This window comes from Scatophagus argus, chromosome 21 (assembly GCF_020382885.2).
Source record: "Scatophagus argus isolate fScaArg1 chromosome 21, fScaArg1.pri, whole genome shotgun sequence".
NCBI classification, from domain to species: Eukaryota; Metazoa; Chordata; class Actinopteri; family Scatophagidae; genus Scatophagus; species Scatophagus argus.
The window spans coordinates 18,139,357-18,157,024 of NC_058513.1; the positions used below are offsets into that span (position 1 = coordinate 18,139,357).

The 17,668-nt window shown below is 44.9% G+C and overlaps 1 protein-coding gene across 12 annotated transcripts in view; it reads left to right on the forward strand.

Moving 5' to 3' along the window:
• The window catches only part of zgc:114120 (uncharacterized protein LOC619267 homolog), a 76,973-nt gene that overhangs the window by 45,191 nt on the left and 14,114 nt on the right, over positions 1-17,668 (forward strand). For 9 of the 12 annotated variants that reach the window (XM_046377110.1, XM_046377115.1, XM_046377113.1 and 6 more), the window contains 9 exons: positions 3,053-3,254; positions 7,111-7,240; positions 8,560-8,731; positions 12,333-13,255; positions 14,041-14,130; positions 14,829-14,869; positions 15,123-15,146; positions 16,828-16,988; positions 17,368-17,543. In XM_046377110.1, coding sequence (XP_046233066.1) covers positions 3,053-3,254; positions 7,111-7,240; positions 8,560-8,731; positions 12,333-13,255; positions 14,041-14,130; positions 14,829-14,869; positions 15,123-15,146; positions 16,828-16,988; positions 17,368-17,543 — 1,919 coding nt within the window. Of the gene's footprint in view, positions 1-3,052; positions 3,255-5,987; positions 7,009-7,110; positions 7,241-8,559; positions 8,732-12,332; positions 13,256-14,040; positions 14,131-14,828; positions 14,870-15,122; positions 15,147-16,827; positions 16,989-17,367; positions 17,544-17,668 lie in introns of those variants that run through there. The other 3 variants (XM_046377112.1, XM_046377118.1, XM_046377122.1) reach the window with 2 other exon arrangements.

The following is a 17,668-nucleotide window of genomic DNA, read 5'->3' on the forward strand; positions in this document are numbered from 1 at the left end:
GATTATTATGATAAAATTAAAATGTTAATTCAGATTATTTTAGATGATGATGACGCCAAAGCACCATCTGGGTTTGGTATCACAATGTTGCAGCAGTACAGAGAGATTGTAGCCTCAGATGTATGTTAAAAAACATGAAATCACACTTTAGGTACATCTGGGAGCTCTGCTGTAAAATACAAAACAATGTAGCAGGCAAACGCACTTGGCAATGTTTTCTGCATAAAAGCTCATTAATGGAAAGTTGACAGTTTTACTCTTGATTGAATCACAGTCACACAGGAAGGTGGAACAAGTGAAATTATTCAGCTTTTTTTACTGTCTTCCTTCAGTGACTACAATTCAATTTAAATTGTGATGTTATTTTTTTATCAGAAATCTTGCGTGACTGCTCTGCCCTCATGAAATTCATAGAATCCTTCATGCAAGAAAGAACGAAAAGAGACATTTTCCTCACTCTATGTACTAACAGCAGTACTTGAGAAGAGACTGATGTTTTATGCACATTTTGCAGCAGCTGGTTCAACTTCAGAGACCTGCTGTGCTGTCCATCATGTGGCTGCACGTTCACATTCACACTCGGACACTGTGGTCCTACAGTCAACTGATTGCCTGTTTGTTATTGTGCCTGTAGGGTTGTACGTGAGCTTCCAGCCACTCTCCTTATTTTACAGCTCTGTTAGTCTTTGATAAAGTTGGTTTAAGTACAATAACGCTACAGAAGAGCTTTGCAAGCGATGTGTTTTTATCTCAGGTTAGCTTCAGGAGCAGGAAACAGATCAGCGGTGGTGTCAGCGTGCTTTTTAATGAAATAATCCCCTCTTTGTCTGATGAAGTTCCTTCTCTGCACTGATGTTATAATGGAGAGGCTGTTGCTTCAGCCTGCTCTCCGTAAACTCCCTCTGATGTGCCTCTCAGTATTCAGACGACACCTTTTCCTTCAGGGTGTTTTGCGTTTGATGCTATGTTTATGTACTAGAAATCATTTTCATCAAGGTTAATGGAGAAAAACAAGATTTCTGCTGCTAATCTTTAGTCTTTAATCTTCTATGTGGTCCATTTTCATACCGGTGACCAACATGACACTTCATGTTGGCTTTATGTATTTTTATTAATTTTGTTAGTCTTTCAACCATATTCTCATTTTTCTGTTTCTCATTGTGAGAGTCAATTTCATGTACACTTAAGTCCGTAAAATGCATCCCATGAAATGTCTGATTTAAATCATTTAAGGAACATGATGGTGGTGATTATAATCCACCTCCTCCTGTGCTGACTTCTGTACCTGAAGTCACTTAAAGGTGACTCCTGCTGCAGCGAGCGTCTTATGAATGACAGCAGAACAGGTTGAGAGGGAGGGACGTCCACAGAGATCCTGTAGGAAGGTTTACTGAGGGTTTCCATGGAGCGTGAAACTGCATTGTTAGCCAGACTTGCTTCCTTTCTTTTTACCTGAAGCCATGATTCTGTGCAGTACATGTAGGAGAAAATGGAAACTAGTTTGGAGCAAAAAGTTTGAGAATGTATCAATTCTTCCATCTTTTTTCTCTCCTCTGTTTGTTATTCTCAATTCTCTCTTGGTTCTCCTGTGCATATAAGCTCGGGCATGCTGTTTTTCTAACCTCTATCTGATCTCTTTTTCTTCTTCACGGTTCACTAAACTCAAACTTTATAATTCCCACTGCTGGGTTCTTTTCTCTTCAGTAGCTTGATTCTCGTGCATCTGAAGACAGAAGGTATGCGGCGTCTGGCTGACACTCCTCCACCATAAATCTCTGAACATATGAGAGGCAGCACACATAATGTGTCAGGCTGTTTGCAGTGTTTGGAGATGCGTATGGGTGCTTGTGTATGGTTTCAGCATTTTAAAGACTCAAAAACATTATCAATGTAAAAGGACCAAAGCCCCAAGAGATAATTTGTTGCAACAGATTGTTGGTTTGTATGTACCTGCAGTGCATTTTGTCCTGAGTATTTATGTCGTTTGACACAATTCTGAGTGTTTCCTACATGTTTGCATACCTGTGTATGACTGTGTGTCATGCCTACGTGCTCTCAGCTTGTCTTACCCTCAAGAAATCAAACGGCACCCATATAGTGCTTGTATGGACGAAGCAAAGACCACAGATGCAGAAGCCATTCGGAGCTGGCTTCACATCGCACTGTGGGAGCTCATTACTGTATTCTTTGGGCTGGAAAATGTCTGTCAGTGAGAATTCATTAAAAGCCAACCTGCTGCAGCAGCTCCTGGTTGTGCTGTATGAGAGGCCCTTCATAATTTGGGCTCCACAGTGGTTCAAATTGGACAGGTGAAATATCAGTAATCTGCTTTCCTCATAGAGGCTGCAGTTGTTGTTTTTCACCATCATTACGATGCTCGTATTCACTCAATTTGTGACGGAACGATTGAAGGCAGCTTGCTGTTGTCGACTCGAGGCCAGCGTGTTTTCCACGAGCTGTAGAATAACATCCATTTATTTTATCTCTCTCCAGAAACGTTTCACTCGGCAGCTGCTGCTGCCTGCCCAGTTTTTATCATCGTTTATACACACTCTGCGCTCCCCTTTTGAAAATTTAATTGAAGCATTGTTCAGTAGTCTTGTTGCGTCATTATGAATACAAGTGAACTATTCTGAGTGCAGTTTGGGTGCATTTAGACTCTAATGTTGGCTAAAGTCGGTTTATCGAACCTGGCTGGCTGTGCTGCTCTGTCTGAGACGCTCTAATTTTTATCTTCAGCATTCAGCTTGCTCTCTGTAGAGCCTCTGTTGGTAGAGGGAGATGTAAAGACTGTTTTGTCTGAGGTAAACTGTTTATTTGTCTGTGTCTGTGCGCTTTTTCAGTCCCTGTTTTGTTTCCTTCCATTGATTTTCCCGAGGCCATTTTGTTTTTCTTTTGTGTGTTCTACATTTTTTGGTATCGCCTCATTGATTACTGTACTACTGCCATTACAGTACAAATAAATGTCTCGGCATCATCTGTTCTTCCTTTTTTTTATCTCTGCACTCGACCTGTTTTTTTCTCCCCTGCCCTTTTATGTTGTGTCTTGCAGACTCGCACACCGCGTGTGACACGACTCAGCCCAACACAGCCGGCTCTTGCTGACCAGGCCAGCAGGGTATCCTTTGCGTCAGCTGAAAATCTGGAGACCATGTCAGAGCCTGATATCCCCATCGGCTTTAACCGGATGAACCGGCTTCGCCAGAGCCTGCCGCTGGCCCGCTCATCCAGCCAGGCCAAGCTGCGGGCGCCAGGTCAGACCACCGTCTTTAAAGTCTTCACCGAGACACCTTACAGGTTCATCTGTCACACTGGATGGTAGAAATCACTGGAGCCCTCATGTTCTGTACAGCAGAAGATGCCACAGTTAGCGAGTGTAGTTTCTAGTTTGTCCCCTGCAACTGAACGTACATGCATGTTTTCTGCTTATGACAAGTGACCGATTCATTTGCTCATGTAACACGTGTTGACAGGGTATAATACGGTGTGAGAACAAATTAGCCACCAGAAGTTGGCTACAGGTGAACCTTGAAGCCTTTCAAGTTATCAGGGTTCTCATGTCAGTTATACCATAATGTTTCTACTGTGCTCAGAATTTTTAAATCCAAGTTAATCAACTCTGTGTTGCCATTTTCAACATTCATTTTCTTTTGTGTTTTGATATATATTTAGCGGCTTTTAGAAATATTTAACATTAGTGCTGAGGTTTTTTGAAGCCATGCTTAGTTGTAGTAGCACATGGCCACAATACACAAATTAGGAGGAGAAACTACATTACTGATGACCTCTGTTGACACTCTGGAAACCTCAGTCTAACTCATCATGTTGCGTTTTACACTTTGTGACTCACATTTCATTGTTTTGACTGTCTAACGGCAGTAGAGGAAGTGGTTGCAGCCTTTCATCCCTCCTCCTCCTCCTCATATTTCCATCACGTTTGGATCTTTTTGAGACAGACCATGTTTATAAGAGCTGCATGTTGCCGTAAGGTCTCTGGTGCCTGTCGTGGCGGCAATCCCCGAACCCGGTGGTGGACACCGGAAGTAAGGGATGCCGTCAGGCTGAAGAAGGAGTCCTATCGAGCATGGTTGGCTTGTGGGACTCCTGAGGCAGCTGACGGGTATCGGAGGGCCAAGCGTGCGACAGCCCGAGCGGTTGCGGAAGCAAAAACTCGGGTCTGGGAAGAGTTTGGGGAGGCCATGGAGGAGGACTATTGGTCGGCCTCGAGGAAATTCTGGCAAACCATCCGGCGCCTCAGGAGGGGGAAGCAGTGCCCTGCTAATACTGTTTACAGTGGAAGTGGGGAGCTGCTGACTTCGACTGGGGATATTGTCGGAAGGTGGAAGGAATACTTCGAGGACCTCCTCAATCCTGCTGACGTGTCTTCCGTTATGGAAGCAGAGGCTGAGGACCTTGAGGCGGGTCCATACATTGCCCAAGCTGAAGTCACTGAGGTAGTTGGGAAGCTCCTCGGTGGCAGAGCTCCGGGTGTGGATGAGATTCGTCCTGGGTACCTTAAGGCTCTGGATGTTGTGGGGCTGTCTTGGCTGACACGACTCTGCAACATCGCATGGCAGTCAGGGACAGTGCCCTTGGACTGGCAGACTGGGGTGGTGGTCCCTCTTTTTACGAAGGGGGACCGGAGGGTGTGCTCCAATTACAGAGGGATCACACTCCTCAGCCTCCCCGGGAAAGTCTATGCCAGGGTACTGGAGAGGAGAATCCGGCCGATAGTCGAACCTCGGATCCAAGAGGAACAATGCGGTTTTCGTCCTGGTCGTGGAACACTGGACCAGCTCTATACCCTCCGCAGGGTGCTTGAGGGTTCATGGGAGTTTGCCCAACCGGTCCACATGTGTTTTGTGGACTTGGAGAAGGCATTCGACCGTGTTCCCCGTGGCATCCTGTGGGAGGTGCTCTGGGAGTATGGGGTCCGGGGTCCTTTGCTAAGGGCTGTGCGGTCTCTGTACTCTCGGAGCAGGAGCTTGGTCCGCATTGCCGGCAGTAAGTCGGACCTGTTCCCAGTGCATACTGGCCTCCGGCAGGGCTGCCCTTTGTCACCGGTCCTGTTCATTATTTTTATGGACAGGATTTCTAGGCGCAGCCAGGGGCCGGAGGGTGTCTGGTTTGGGAACCACAGGATTTCATCTCTGCTTTTTGCGGATGATGTTGTCCTGTTGGCTTCTTCAGGCCAGGACCTTCAGCGTGCGCTGGGGAGGTTCGCAGCCGAGTGCGAAGCAGCTGGGATGAGAATTAGCACCTCTAAATCCGAGGCCATGGTTCTCGACCGGAAAAAGGTGGTCTGTCCCCTTCAGGTTGGAGGAGAGTTCCTGCCTCAAGTGGAGGAGTTTAAGTATCTCGGGGTCTTGTTCACGAGTGAGGGAAGATGGGAGCGTGAGATTGACAGGCGGATTGGTGCAGCGACAGCAGTAATGGGGTCGTTGTACCGGCCCGTCGTGGTGAAGAGAGAGCTGAGCCGCAAGGTGAAGCTCTCAATTTACCAGTCAATCTACGTTCCTACCCTCACCTATGGTCATGAACTTTGGGTCATGACCGAAAGAACGAGATCTCGGATACAAGCGGCTGAAATGAGCTTTCTCCGCAGGGTGGCGGGGCGCTCCCTTAGAGATAGGGTGAGGAGCTCTGTCACCCGGGAGGAGCTCGGAGTAGAGCCGCTGCTCCTCCACATCGAAAGGAGCCAGTTGAGGTGGCTCGGGCATTTGTTCCGAATGCCCCCTGGACGCCTTCCCGGGGAGGTGTTCCGGGCATGCCCCACCGGGAGGAGGCCCCGAGGAAGACCCAGGACACGCTGGAGGGACTATGTCACTCAGCTGGCCTGGGAACGCCTTGGGGTCCACCCGGAAGAGCTGGAGGAAGTGTCTGGGGAGAGGGAAGTCTGGGTATCCCTGCTCAAGCTGCTGCCCCCGCGACCCGGTCCCGGATAAAGCGGAAGAAGATGGATGGATGGATGTTGTTTTCCTGTGTCACTCTGAATATACAGATGTGAAACCAAATCCAGTAATTCATCTGATAACATTCAGCGCTTCAGATTAGGGGCTTCTCCACTGATGATTCAATTTGTCCTCATTCGGCTTGAGTTAACGTACCTCCATTCACACTGTCTTGTGTCAACCTCAATGACATTACTTTGATTGACATGTCAAGAGCCAATCACACACCGGACGTGTCCATGCATGTGAACTGTTAGCAAACAAGACACATCGGTTGTGACTATGAAGTAGCATCCTCTTACAGGAAATCACTGATTTGAGCTGACTGAAAGTATCAAGTGTTGGTAAAGCTGATAGAACCCTCTGAGTGTCGAGTCAAAGTCAGACTTTGGTCCACTGCTTATAGGAACACTGAATATAAACAGAGCTGTCTAATGTTTCCAAATGATCTCGCCAAGCTACCTGTCATTTTTGATTAATGGCCTCGGCAAAAACAAAATCATCCGCAGGAGTGGAAAACAAACAGCCGATGATTGATTGTAATTCCTGACAGAGCATCTGTTAAAAATTTCTTGTCTTTCTAAAACAATTCACAAACTACCAGTCGAATGTTGAAGCTTTGGATATAATATATTGATGTATAAGCCCCAGTCAGTTTATAGCATTAATTTATATCAGAATGCATCATGTAACTATGAAGAAATGTTAAAAATAGCTCTTTCTTTAATTGGAAAAGTTTTAAACACCACACGCCTCATTTTCTTTGGTGTTTAATGTGTTCTTTAACACATACATCACTTTTCACACTGAATAATGACACGTTAATAAGACTTTCCACTTTCCAGGTGGATGATAATTATGTGACTTATCATTACTTTATTGGTTCAGCATACACATACGCACAGGGGAGAATGAATGCTCCAAGCTACCTCAGAAAAGATGTGTGTGTACAGTATGACCATTCTTTTGTTTTCATAGAGAGCCAAAGTCCCTCTCCTTTCGCTGTCCCCCATAGGACCTTTAAAAAATGTGATCTTCACTCTCATAATATGTTGAGGTGAAAACTGTCCCTCCACTCTCTGTTCTCATCCCTTAACTTCATTACCCCTTTCAACCATCGTGGATCTCCTTCATTGCTCCTCCCCATCCATAAATGCAGGGATCTTGTTCCTCCAGCTTGGGGAGGAGACTCGCAGGGTGCACCTGACCCATGAGCTGACCAGCCTGGATACTCTGAGGGCCCTCATTGTGCACATGTTCCCCCAGAGGCTCACCATGGCCATGCTCAGGTACGTCTGAATGTAAGAAAAATCAGAAGAGCCAACAGAGGTGTGAAATAAGTGAGCACACATGTAGTCTCATTTGTAGACTTAAATCAAGCTGAAAGTTGAATTTTTCTTTGAAATATTGGCTGTAAAGATACTACAACTGTTTGAAAGATGATAAAAGCATTTTAGACACATCTGTGGAAACAGTATCTTAGTTTTTAGTCTCTGAGAGGGCAGGTTCTCTGCAGTGATTTTAACTGAAGTCTCTCATTGCCCTCTTAAGAAATAATACCAGAGCTCAGAGCTCTTTTTCTCCTTGTTTTCCCGACAAACCCATGGTGTTTTATGTGTTGGTCCCTTTACAAAACTCAGATTTTAGGAGGATCCATTGTGCTGTAAAGTTTGTATTCTACTCAGGAAGTGGAAGCCAGCAGGCTAGGCTCACTAGTGCTGAAACCATTGACATGAATAAAGATAGCCGACGCGTCTGCACTTCCTCCCGCTGTACAAAAGTTAAGTCAGAGTATCCCAGATACAAGATGCTACCATCTTGTTCTGGTGACGTCATTTGGAGCCAGAGTCGGGATCGGGAGGTGTTATCAAGTTCCCGTTCGTACACCCGTCTGGTCAATCAGGAGTGGTACTCAGCTGTCAATCATGATGTTTCAACCCATTTTTATGGCAAAAATTACTTACAATTGAACAAACATCAACATGATAAGAACTACCTAAAATGACAGAAACCATCTTTGGGAAAAGTTTATTTGAAGTGTGAAGTTTTTAGTTTGGATCATGTCCCATCTGCTAACATGAAGGGGGAGGAGTTTATGACTGGCTTGAATAAGTGGAAGGTAGTCAGCCTAGCATGGTTACTATTTGTTCATGTTCATGTTGTACCTGCTGTTTCATGTGCAGTTTGACTGCTCAGACCTGATGTTACACTGTTGTATTCCTCAGCATGTTTGTATTCAGGACAAAAACTTCTTCAGTCAATATTCAGTCATTTTCATTAAGGTGTTAATCATAGATTATGTGTATAATCTGCTCAGAAACAGCTCAGCGATACATACAGTTCACACTGCTATCGTCAGCAGGACTCACTTAACTCCAAGATCACTGAATATTACCGCTCTGATGAGTTCAGTAAGAGCCTGGGTCCAGTTGATTCTCTCATTACAGGCGCCTCATGCAGCTAAAGATCTTCCAATTCCCTCTCAGTCTATAAATGAATGTATATCACTGATTATTAGCAGGTAATTGGTGCTGAAATTGTCTTTGCGTGGACTTTTTATCAGTGTTTTGATTTTTTTGTTTTTGTTTTGATGACTATTGATGTTCAGATCTCCCAGCACGGCTCTGCTGATCAAAGATGAGACCCGTAATGTTTTCTATGAGCTGGAGGACCCGCGGGATGTTCAGGACCGCTGCGTAATTAAGATTTACTGCAAAGAGCCCATCTACGGCACCTACCCCGGACACCACAACCCACACCTGGCTAACGGAGACCTGCGGGTAAGTGCTTCTGCTTTGGCTTCTGCTTCTGCGTGGACATACATTCTGCCACTGAATTCAACACCTTGGTGTTTTTCTGTATCACTGAGTTCATCTAATTTTGCCAACTTAAAAGAAATTTCAGTGACGTAAAATAAATTCATAGTTCTGAGGAGAGGAGAAGGACAGAACATTGACAATGTTCATGACTTTTGATCACATTAGTTTTGTGTTACGTCGGTACCAAAGTGTAAAGTGATTCCAAGAAAGTGATCCAGCTTCAGTCACATTTTGCTTCATTACCAATTCATTCTGTGTGCAGCTGGCTTGTGACTCATAGATTAGAGAGCGAGACAAACACTTGCCTCTGTCTGGGAGTGATAGATAGCAGCCAACCGAATCATCCCACGAATAATACATTTTGTAATTCCCCTTGAAAATAGTCATTTCTTTATCCCCACGCCAGCATCCAGCTGTAACGCTGATGTTATTTTTGTGTGTTTGCAAACACTAGCTTACATTACATAATGTGTCCAGGCCTAAGTTCCGTCTTAACCACTGTCTGAGGGCGTACAAGTGAGTCACGTGACCTTACTCCAGCACTGCTGTTCTTGGCCCAGTGCCAGTCCTTCACAAACATCGCCGGTGCTGACCAGGCTAGATGCCGACACAGTGCGACATAGCAGAAACACTGTTCAGGGAAGACAGACTGCGGTCCGGTTCGTCTGAGGGCTGGGTCAAGGATGCAGAGTGTGGTTGCTGTAGTTGAAGTGTTAGACTGCACTTGCTGTTGGGGTTTGCAGCAGATGGACTGCATTTCAACAGTTATTTTAGTTGTTGAATTGTCTGCCAGTTATTGCTATATATTTGTGATTTTTTTAAATTGAACGTTTGTGTCCGTAACTTGATTATTTGTTTGAGCGCTGAGTAGCACTCGCCACCTGCATCATCTTTGTGGATTTCCCACGACCTGAAACATCCCTGCTGTTCAGCGGCTGTGCTCTTATTGATGAGCCACAACAGGATTTATCCTAATCAGTCAGTCTGCTGCAGGCAGAATAAATGTGCCTCAGCCTGATTAGCTTGATTACTAATGTTATATGCATTTGGTGGCAGCTGGAGCAAAGTAAACCATTACCAATAGACAGAGAGTGGAATGTCAGTTCAGTTTTTCAGTGTTAGTGTTTTCTGAACAAGAGTTTGCATTTTGTTGCTGTCTAATTACACTGTGATTATGGAAATGAAAAAGCAGTAATTTAAAGAGTTAGAGAATGCAGCGTTTATAAAATAAAATAAATTATGAACCAGACAAATTGCATTACAGAAAAGCAGAGATGTGCAGCGTGCGCTCGGTGAAAAAAAGAATCTGCATGTTAAACAGCTGAGCTGATGTGAGCGTTGTCGACGGCACAGCCTTTTTGACACGTTTGTCATTTTCATTGCCGTCACTCAAACACCCTGGAGCCTTTTTTGTTTACATGCTATGTGCATGTGTGTGATTGCTTTTCTTCCTGCTGGTGTGTGAGATTCTCAGCTGCCCACTAACAGTTTGGAGGTCAACTGTTTGTCTCTTCCATGGGATCAGTCTTCAGATTGCGTCATGGCTCTGAATTCAACCTAGCGTTTTACAACCTTATCGCACCAGCAGGCTTACCTTGAGTTTTATGTGTGTGAGGTGCATTGCTGTTTGTGCCAGCACCAAGGTGAACGACTAGGACACGTGTGTGTGTGTGTGTGTGTGTGTGTGTGTGTGTGTGTGTGAGCTTACTGAGCCCAGCCAGCAGAGCCAAGATTATTCCCTGATTGCAGACCATAAAAGCATAGCCAGGATTACTGAAGTCCATCCAAGCCAGGGACTGGAGTTCTGAATGTGGTTAAGGATGAGATTGATTGGCACGTTTTCCTCAGCGGGAGAAATGCCAGCTTTGAACTGTGCCTCGGGACTAACCTTTTGGTTGTGTACCTGTGATAGACGTCTCATGACTTCAGGGGGTCTTGGAGGTGGAATGAAATGTCTGTCTCTCTCCGGCAGGGCTAAGGGATGGTGTCGATACCAGGCTGTTGCTAAGATACAAGATGGATGATGATGGCACTAGAGTCATTAGTCTGCTGCGAGCCTGTCCACAGGGTGTTGTTGTAAGAGGCCCAGGGGTTATTATGTAGAAATATTGGTTTTTCAATTTGCATCGTCTCCAGGAGATATCTTTGTGCGTCATAAGCAATTACAGTATTGTCTTCTTTTGTGTTACCTTGCTGTATCCATTACTCTTGGCTGGTACTCTCTGATGAAGGACTTTCACTTACACTCTGCTGCTGCTCGCTGCTTTGTTTTGTCTTTTCTCTCCGACTTTTGGGATTGATGCCAAAGGATAATCCCTTCATGCTCAGTCTGTCAATAAGCTTTCAACAGTAACTTGCACTTAAGAGGCCAATTTGGAATCTCTCCTGTCAATCTGTGAATTGCTGTAAAATGTTAGAGAAAACTGCAGTTGAGTGCAACATCAAGTTTTTTAATGACCAGTTACCAGACAATTTCGCACTTATTCTGACTGCTGGAAAAAATTAGATAGAATTTTATGGGAAAATTGATCCCACATGCGTGATGTCATCAGGGAATCACTCCGACTGTGGGAATCCCACTTAAACTTCAGAGCAGGACTTTGATTATTTTATTCATGAAGCTTCTTATACTCTCAACAGGAAGAAGAATGACTCAGAGAAGAGAGCGTGACGTCGCACTCGGCTGCAAAGTTTTGTAGTTTTCTGACAGAAAGAGCAGTTTGAAATATGAGATGATGGTGACGTTTGAAATGCAGTAAATCTTCTCATGTCTGTGCGCATGTTAAAGCTGACTAGGCTATTAAAGTTTTTGGGGAAAAAAGAAATCTCAATGATATCAGTCTGCTAATGGTATTTATAAATGTCTGTTTACATTTAACACTGACAGGCTAATCATAAACAAAATAATTAGAAGCTAATTGACTGTTTTATCCTCATCTCAGCGTGCAAGATAAATTAGATAGTCTTGATTGTCATTCTACAGTCACCTATACAATGAAATTGAGAAGTGCATTTGGTATAATAAAAAAAACAAAAAAAGGAGAGCAAGCAATAAAAACGAGAATAACTCAACAGTCATGTAACAGTCTCTTTATTAGCACCACATCTTGCTTGTGTTTTATTACTAATTATTTGCATGCGGGTCCTCTGTGGGGCTGTGGACTGTTCACAAATCAATAAATGTCCAATTTCCAGTTTAACTAGACTTCCTGTTAGGTTATGTGCCCTCACAGGTAGGGGATAAATTAATTATGTAGTTGTTCTGTGGGTAAATCGGAGCTGTAAGTATGATTTAATTTATTACTGCTGAATATCTTGGCTCTCATGGACCCAAGTTATCACTGCTCTCTGTTAAAAGATCTTTTAATGAGCTCATTGTCATCAGTGAATTTCACTCCTGCCACAGAATGGGAAAATAAAGAGGGAGGATTTTCATTTTCTAAACTGAGAGAGTTGATGAAATTATTTTGCTTGCAGACCTAAAAAATAAGTGACTCTGATTCCCTCCTGAGATACTCGATGATTACAGGCCCAATTCCACATGTGCTGTATTTATCCACAGAGAGAGATGGTGTATGCACCTCAGGATTCTCCACCCAACCGCCGCCTCAGCAACCCGCCTATGTCTTCCCAGCATTCATCTTCTGCCTCCCCTCAAGGCTCACCGTCTCGCGCCCGCCTCCTCTACAGCAGCGGCAGGCCTTCTTCCTACGCCGGGCCGCCCCACCACACCCACTCCCTGCCACACCCGCATTCCCAGTCCCACCACTCCTCTCCCCACCAGCAACCACAGCTCCACCAACCCCATCACACCCAGCAGGCCTTTGGTGCCTCCTCCAGCGCCATTCTGGAGCGCAGGGACGTGAAGCCCGATGATGAAGTGGGGGGATCCAGGAGCATGGTGCTTCTGCGGGGAGACGAACGTGGAGGAGGGGGGATCTACGCAGACCCCTACTCTCTGGGTCCAGAGACAAGTCGGCTGAGTCTCGCAGGAGGTCCTCACTCCCCTCTACCAGCCAGAGCAGACCCCTATGGCTCCTTATACCGCCGTGGAGGAGGGGGAGGCGGAGGAGGTGCTGGATCAATGCGTTCACTCGCTTCCTATTCAGCAGCAGCTTTACAAGGAGAGTTGATGGAAAGCAGTGCTCTGTACAGACCAGGAGGGCCACTTTACAACGATGCCTACGCTGCGTCTGTGTTGGCCATGGGACTGCGGGTGCCACCACCCTCCTCCCCGCAGAAGATACCCGACATGAGGGATTCCTATGCGGGCACAATGCCTGGCCGAGGCTCGCCCGGGAGACAGAGTTTGAGGAGGGATTCTGTGACCTCCTCTGTGTTTGGGGACAGTCCCAAAGCCCGAGGCCAGGGCTCAGGTTTGGGCCTCACCTCAGAGCAACTCTGCTTGATGGCCGGTCCAGGAGGAGAGGGAGGGAGCGCTCCAGGCTTTGGATCACCTCTGCTGGGAAATGAAACGGAGACCAGGTAGGATGACCTCAACGCGTATCTTCTCATGAGTATGACTGTCTATGATTTCTCCCAGATGTACTGCAGTTATAATGTGTGGTTTGCTCTATATTTATTCACTGCAGCTAGATATTTATTAATCAGATAAGAATAGAATGCATTCATTTTCTTATAAATAAAAAGAAAAAATGCCCATTGTAATGCGCTGAGGTTCTTCTGCCGCAGTCTGTTATGACCAGCAGCTTGTTGTGGCAGTTCATACTCCTGCCGAGACTTTAATATCAAATCTGATTGTGTAACACAGTTGATATGTTAGATTCCTCAATATTGGTCTCCTCAGCTCTCAGCTCCCTCAAAGGTCAACACTGTCGAGACATTTTGCTGTTGGTCGAAGTTACAAACTTAGGGGCCAAAGTTTCAAAGTAATGCTCAAGCTCTGGGCGGATTCACTTGACCTCTGTGAGGGAATCTACGCACTGTGGCAATTCCCTTAAAATAATCTGATTTCTGTGTGAATTGGGTAAATGCTGGTGGGAAGCTCTCGTACTACAAAAAGCAAAGCAGCACTGAGAGTTTTGGCTGATTGTCCAGTACTGGTCGGTAGTTAAAATTGAACTTTTTTATCAATACAACCATTAAACATGAAGCAGAAGTAACAGCACCACACTTACTTCCACCATTAAATGGAGCTTGAAAGGAGAAGACAGGGTGGAGCAAAGGAGCAGCGTTAAAGTATTCACTGTGCATCATGTAGAAAATGCATCTGTTACAGTATTCTGTGTCTCTTTGCTGTGTGGATCCAGGGAGCGCATGGAGGCCATGGAGAAGCAGATAGCGAGTCTGACCGGTCTGCTGCAGAGAGTTCTGAGCAGAGCACCTGAGGCGGAAAGCCCGTAAGAGACACACGCACACACACAATAAATTTGTCTTTGGGTTTGGTAGAAGAAGCAATTTCAAGGCATCACTTTGGACTCCCGCCTTTCCTAACCCAAACCCTAAACTGACCCCATCCAAAATGAACTGGTCTTAAGTCTGAAATGAGTCCCTGGGAGAAGCCCACATGTACACAGATAAATACCATATGTAAAAACACTCTCACACTCACACTACATGTACGGACTCGTTGGCCTCAACACATGAAGGTTGTGTTCAAGACCAATCCCCATTTTCCGCCCGGTGCAGTATATGTTTTCTCCTTTTGTGTGTCATCCAAAATGCCTAGCACAACATTTCTGCTTTTATATGCTGCCATCTGAACCGGGAAAATATGGAAAAACACACGAAGCAAAAAGTGTTCATCCCGTAAATTACTCTCAAGCAACAAAGCGTCTGTCAGTGATGCAGGAAATTGATTACAATCCATGTCTGAGATCTTAATTTACTGTCCTCTACAGTTGATCATGGAGGGAAGAGTCAACAAGCGAGTGATTTCAAACTTACACACACACACACACACCAGGAAGCACACTGTGAATAAAGCTGCAAGCAGCACATATATATCCCACATTTTCCACCATATATCAATAGCTTCTCAGTAGCTGAGTCGATAGTGTGTTCTGGCTCTAAGTACTTTAACACTTGGCTCTTCCAGGGAGAAGATTGAGTCAGCCAGCGACTGCTCAGGAACTGACAGTAAGTGTTCACCACCCCAAAAAAACGACAAACTATTTCCTATCACTGCCTGTCGCTGCTCCCCACTGCTGCCTGTTTGATAGCCACATAAATTGGCTCTACTTCCTTTCACGGAGCAGCTGCTATTTCATTTTCTCTGCATAATTCTTAAAGTGTCTCATATGTGATCGTAATGGCTGACTCTGCGAGCTTCTTCATATGTACGTGTCGGCTTTTGCTGCTGTGTAACCGGTGCTCATGCTTCTTGTTTTAGCTGGACGAACTAAAAAAAAGAAAGGTAGCTATGTGTCCCTGAAGTGTCTCGTACCTGTTCCCTCATCTACCCCTCTTTGTTTTTTATCCTTTATTTGGATCCCTGTGGGCTTCCAAAAAGTGTGTGTGTGTGTGCGTGTGTGTGTGTGTGTGTGTTGTCTTGAAGGACTTTCCTCTCTCTCAGCTGGTGTCCTTCACGTTCCACTTGTTTTCTGTCTTTTTGAATAAGAAATCACGGGAGTTGCATTAATTCAGAAAGAAAAACATGTTGTTTTGTCAAGGTTTTCCTCTTTTTTTGTGCTCCGAGTGAGTTATTTTTGGTAGCCAGACATGTTCAAAAAGTCGAGTGGGCTTTTGAAAATTTGTTGGCAGCGTTCACACCTCCTCAGTAATGAAATGTAAAAGTGCTGGTGAAACGGCATGTTTTTATTAAAGCTGAACGTGTTCAGTTTGAGCTGCTGTTTCTCAGTCGTGTCCAACAGGAGAAGATGGTGTGATTTGAGTTTCTCTCTTATCTTTCTTTTTAAATGAATAATTTTATCTCAGTAGTGGACTCTGGATATGTTGAACCGATTGCAACTTAAAATGGACTTTTCCTTTAAGTAGTTTGTGAAACATTTAATTCTGCAATAATTTCAAGAGATTTAAAGCCTGCAACCTCAGGTCTTTACGTTTTCTTCTGTTAAAATCAGATTCTTAACTGTCTACTAGTAAATTCTTTCGGTAAATTGAACTCAGAATGTTAGTTTGCAGTTAACAGGGTTCTCAGGCTGACTTCAGGCGAAGAGAAGTTTTAAATTTATATAATATTTAATTCAGCACTTTGTACACATTTGCTGGACTAGCAGCTTAAATCAGGACATTCCTCTGATCCATCTGAACTGGGGAGGCAGCAGGAAGTCATGTGGGTGACTGTGGAAACTGTGGCTGTGCCTCCTCTGATGCTGTCTTGAATTGCAGTGAAATATGGTTAAGAAATCCTCCACAGCCTGGTCAGAGTATTCACACTCGAGCTAAAGCAGGAAGTCATCACGTTGTCAGCAGAGGCACTGAGGTGTTTTTCAGGCTGGTAGTGGCGTATGAGTCCAGCTCTTCATTCATTTTATCTGACCAAAAATGGCCTTAAAATGCAACTCTTCAGTCTGTTAATGATTGATTGTCTTGTAGTTACTTTCTCCTTGTCTCGTTCTGCATGATGCGTGTGACTCCACACCCTAATTACTGTCAGAGCATAGCATTCATTGTCATCTCAAAGGGGTGTCTGAGGTGGAAACACTCATACATTCGGGCTGTCTGGAGACTCTTTGATAAAAGCTACGTGGATTTAGTGGAAATTCTGTTTTTCACTACTGCCCCTGTTTGTCTCAGAAGCCTCCCCATGCTGTTTATCATTAAGTCTACGTTAAGACTGTAATCCCCACCTTTGACCTACAGCACAGATAGAACTTGTCCTGAATTGCTGCTGCCAAATCCTGGAACAACCAATCTTTTGTACCCAGTCAGTCAAATTATTTTATCTACTGGGTGGACATTTGAGGTCATGAAAGTCGAACCTTTTGGGATTTGGCTTGAGGCTTCGTCATGCAGCATTTGTTGACAACCTCTGATTTGCTAACAGTGTTCTGGGACAACTTCTGTCAGTTCTAAAAGGACCCAAAACAAAGCTAATAAAGAGCTGAATCTAAATTGTGCTTTTTGTCGGGCAGCTTTGACGCCGTCTGCTCCCTTGGCCCTGATGCCACCTCCATCCTCGGTGGCCAGCCAGCCTGTGTCAGTGTCCCGTCTGCAGATGCAGCTCCACCTACAAGGCCTGCAACAGAACACCAACGCACTGCGCAAACAGCTGTCACAGCTACGCAACATGCAGGTGTGTGCAGAGTCGTGAATGAAAAGTAATTTATGTGTTTGTGACTGTGATTTGCGCTAAAACACACTCAGTTTGCAGGGGTTTTTTTGGTTGCACTAACTAAACTAACTAAAACATCTTGAGACTTTCCTTTGTAATCTTGCTTCGAAGAAGTTTTTTGCCACCTCACTATTTAATTGCAATATTTCGTTTTGTACTCTGTTTTATTATGTAACTATATAACTTTGGAATGCAGCCTTATGCCATCACTTTAAGCTGCGTAGTTGAGTCAACACCCCTCTTAAAACTGAACAGTGTAACCTTCATCAGAGTAGAAGAAGCTGCTGTTCGTTTGCATGCTCATGGAAGTTAAAATCAACTGTGTGCGTCTGTGTCCCAGCTGGAGAACCAGGACTCGGTCCTGTCCCTGCTGAGGCAGACAGAGTCGGAGCTGAGCCTCATGATGCTGGATGCCATGCGCACACAGGAGGACCCGCTCCAGAGACAGCGCCTCCTAGTGGAGGAGGAGAGACTCAAGTACCTGAACCAGGAGGAGCTGCTCATCCAACAGCTGCAGTGAGTCCAGAGCACAGCTGATTAATGCAATAAGCACAACAAACAAAGGGTTGGACTGGACACAAAGCAGGACCTCACAGGCAGCGACTAGGATTGACCGAAATGTGTCTGAAGCACCGCATATC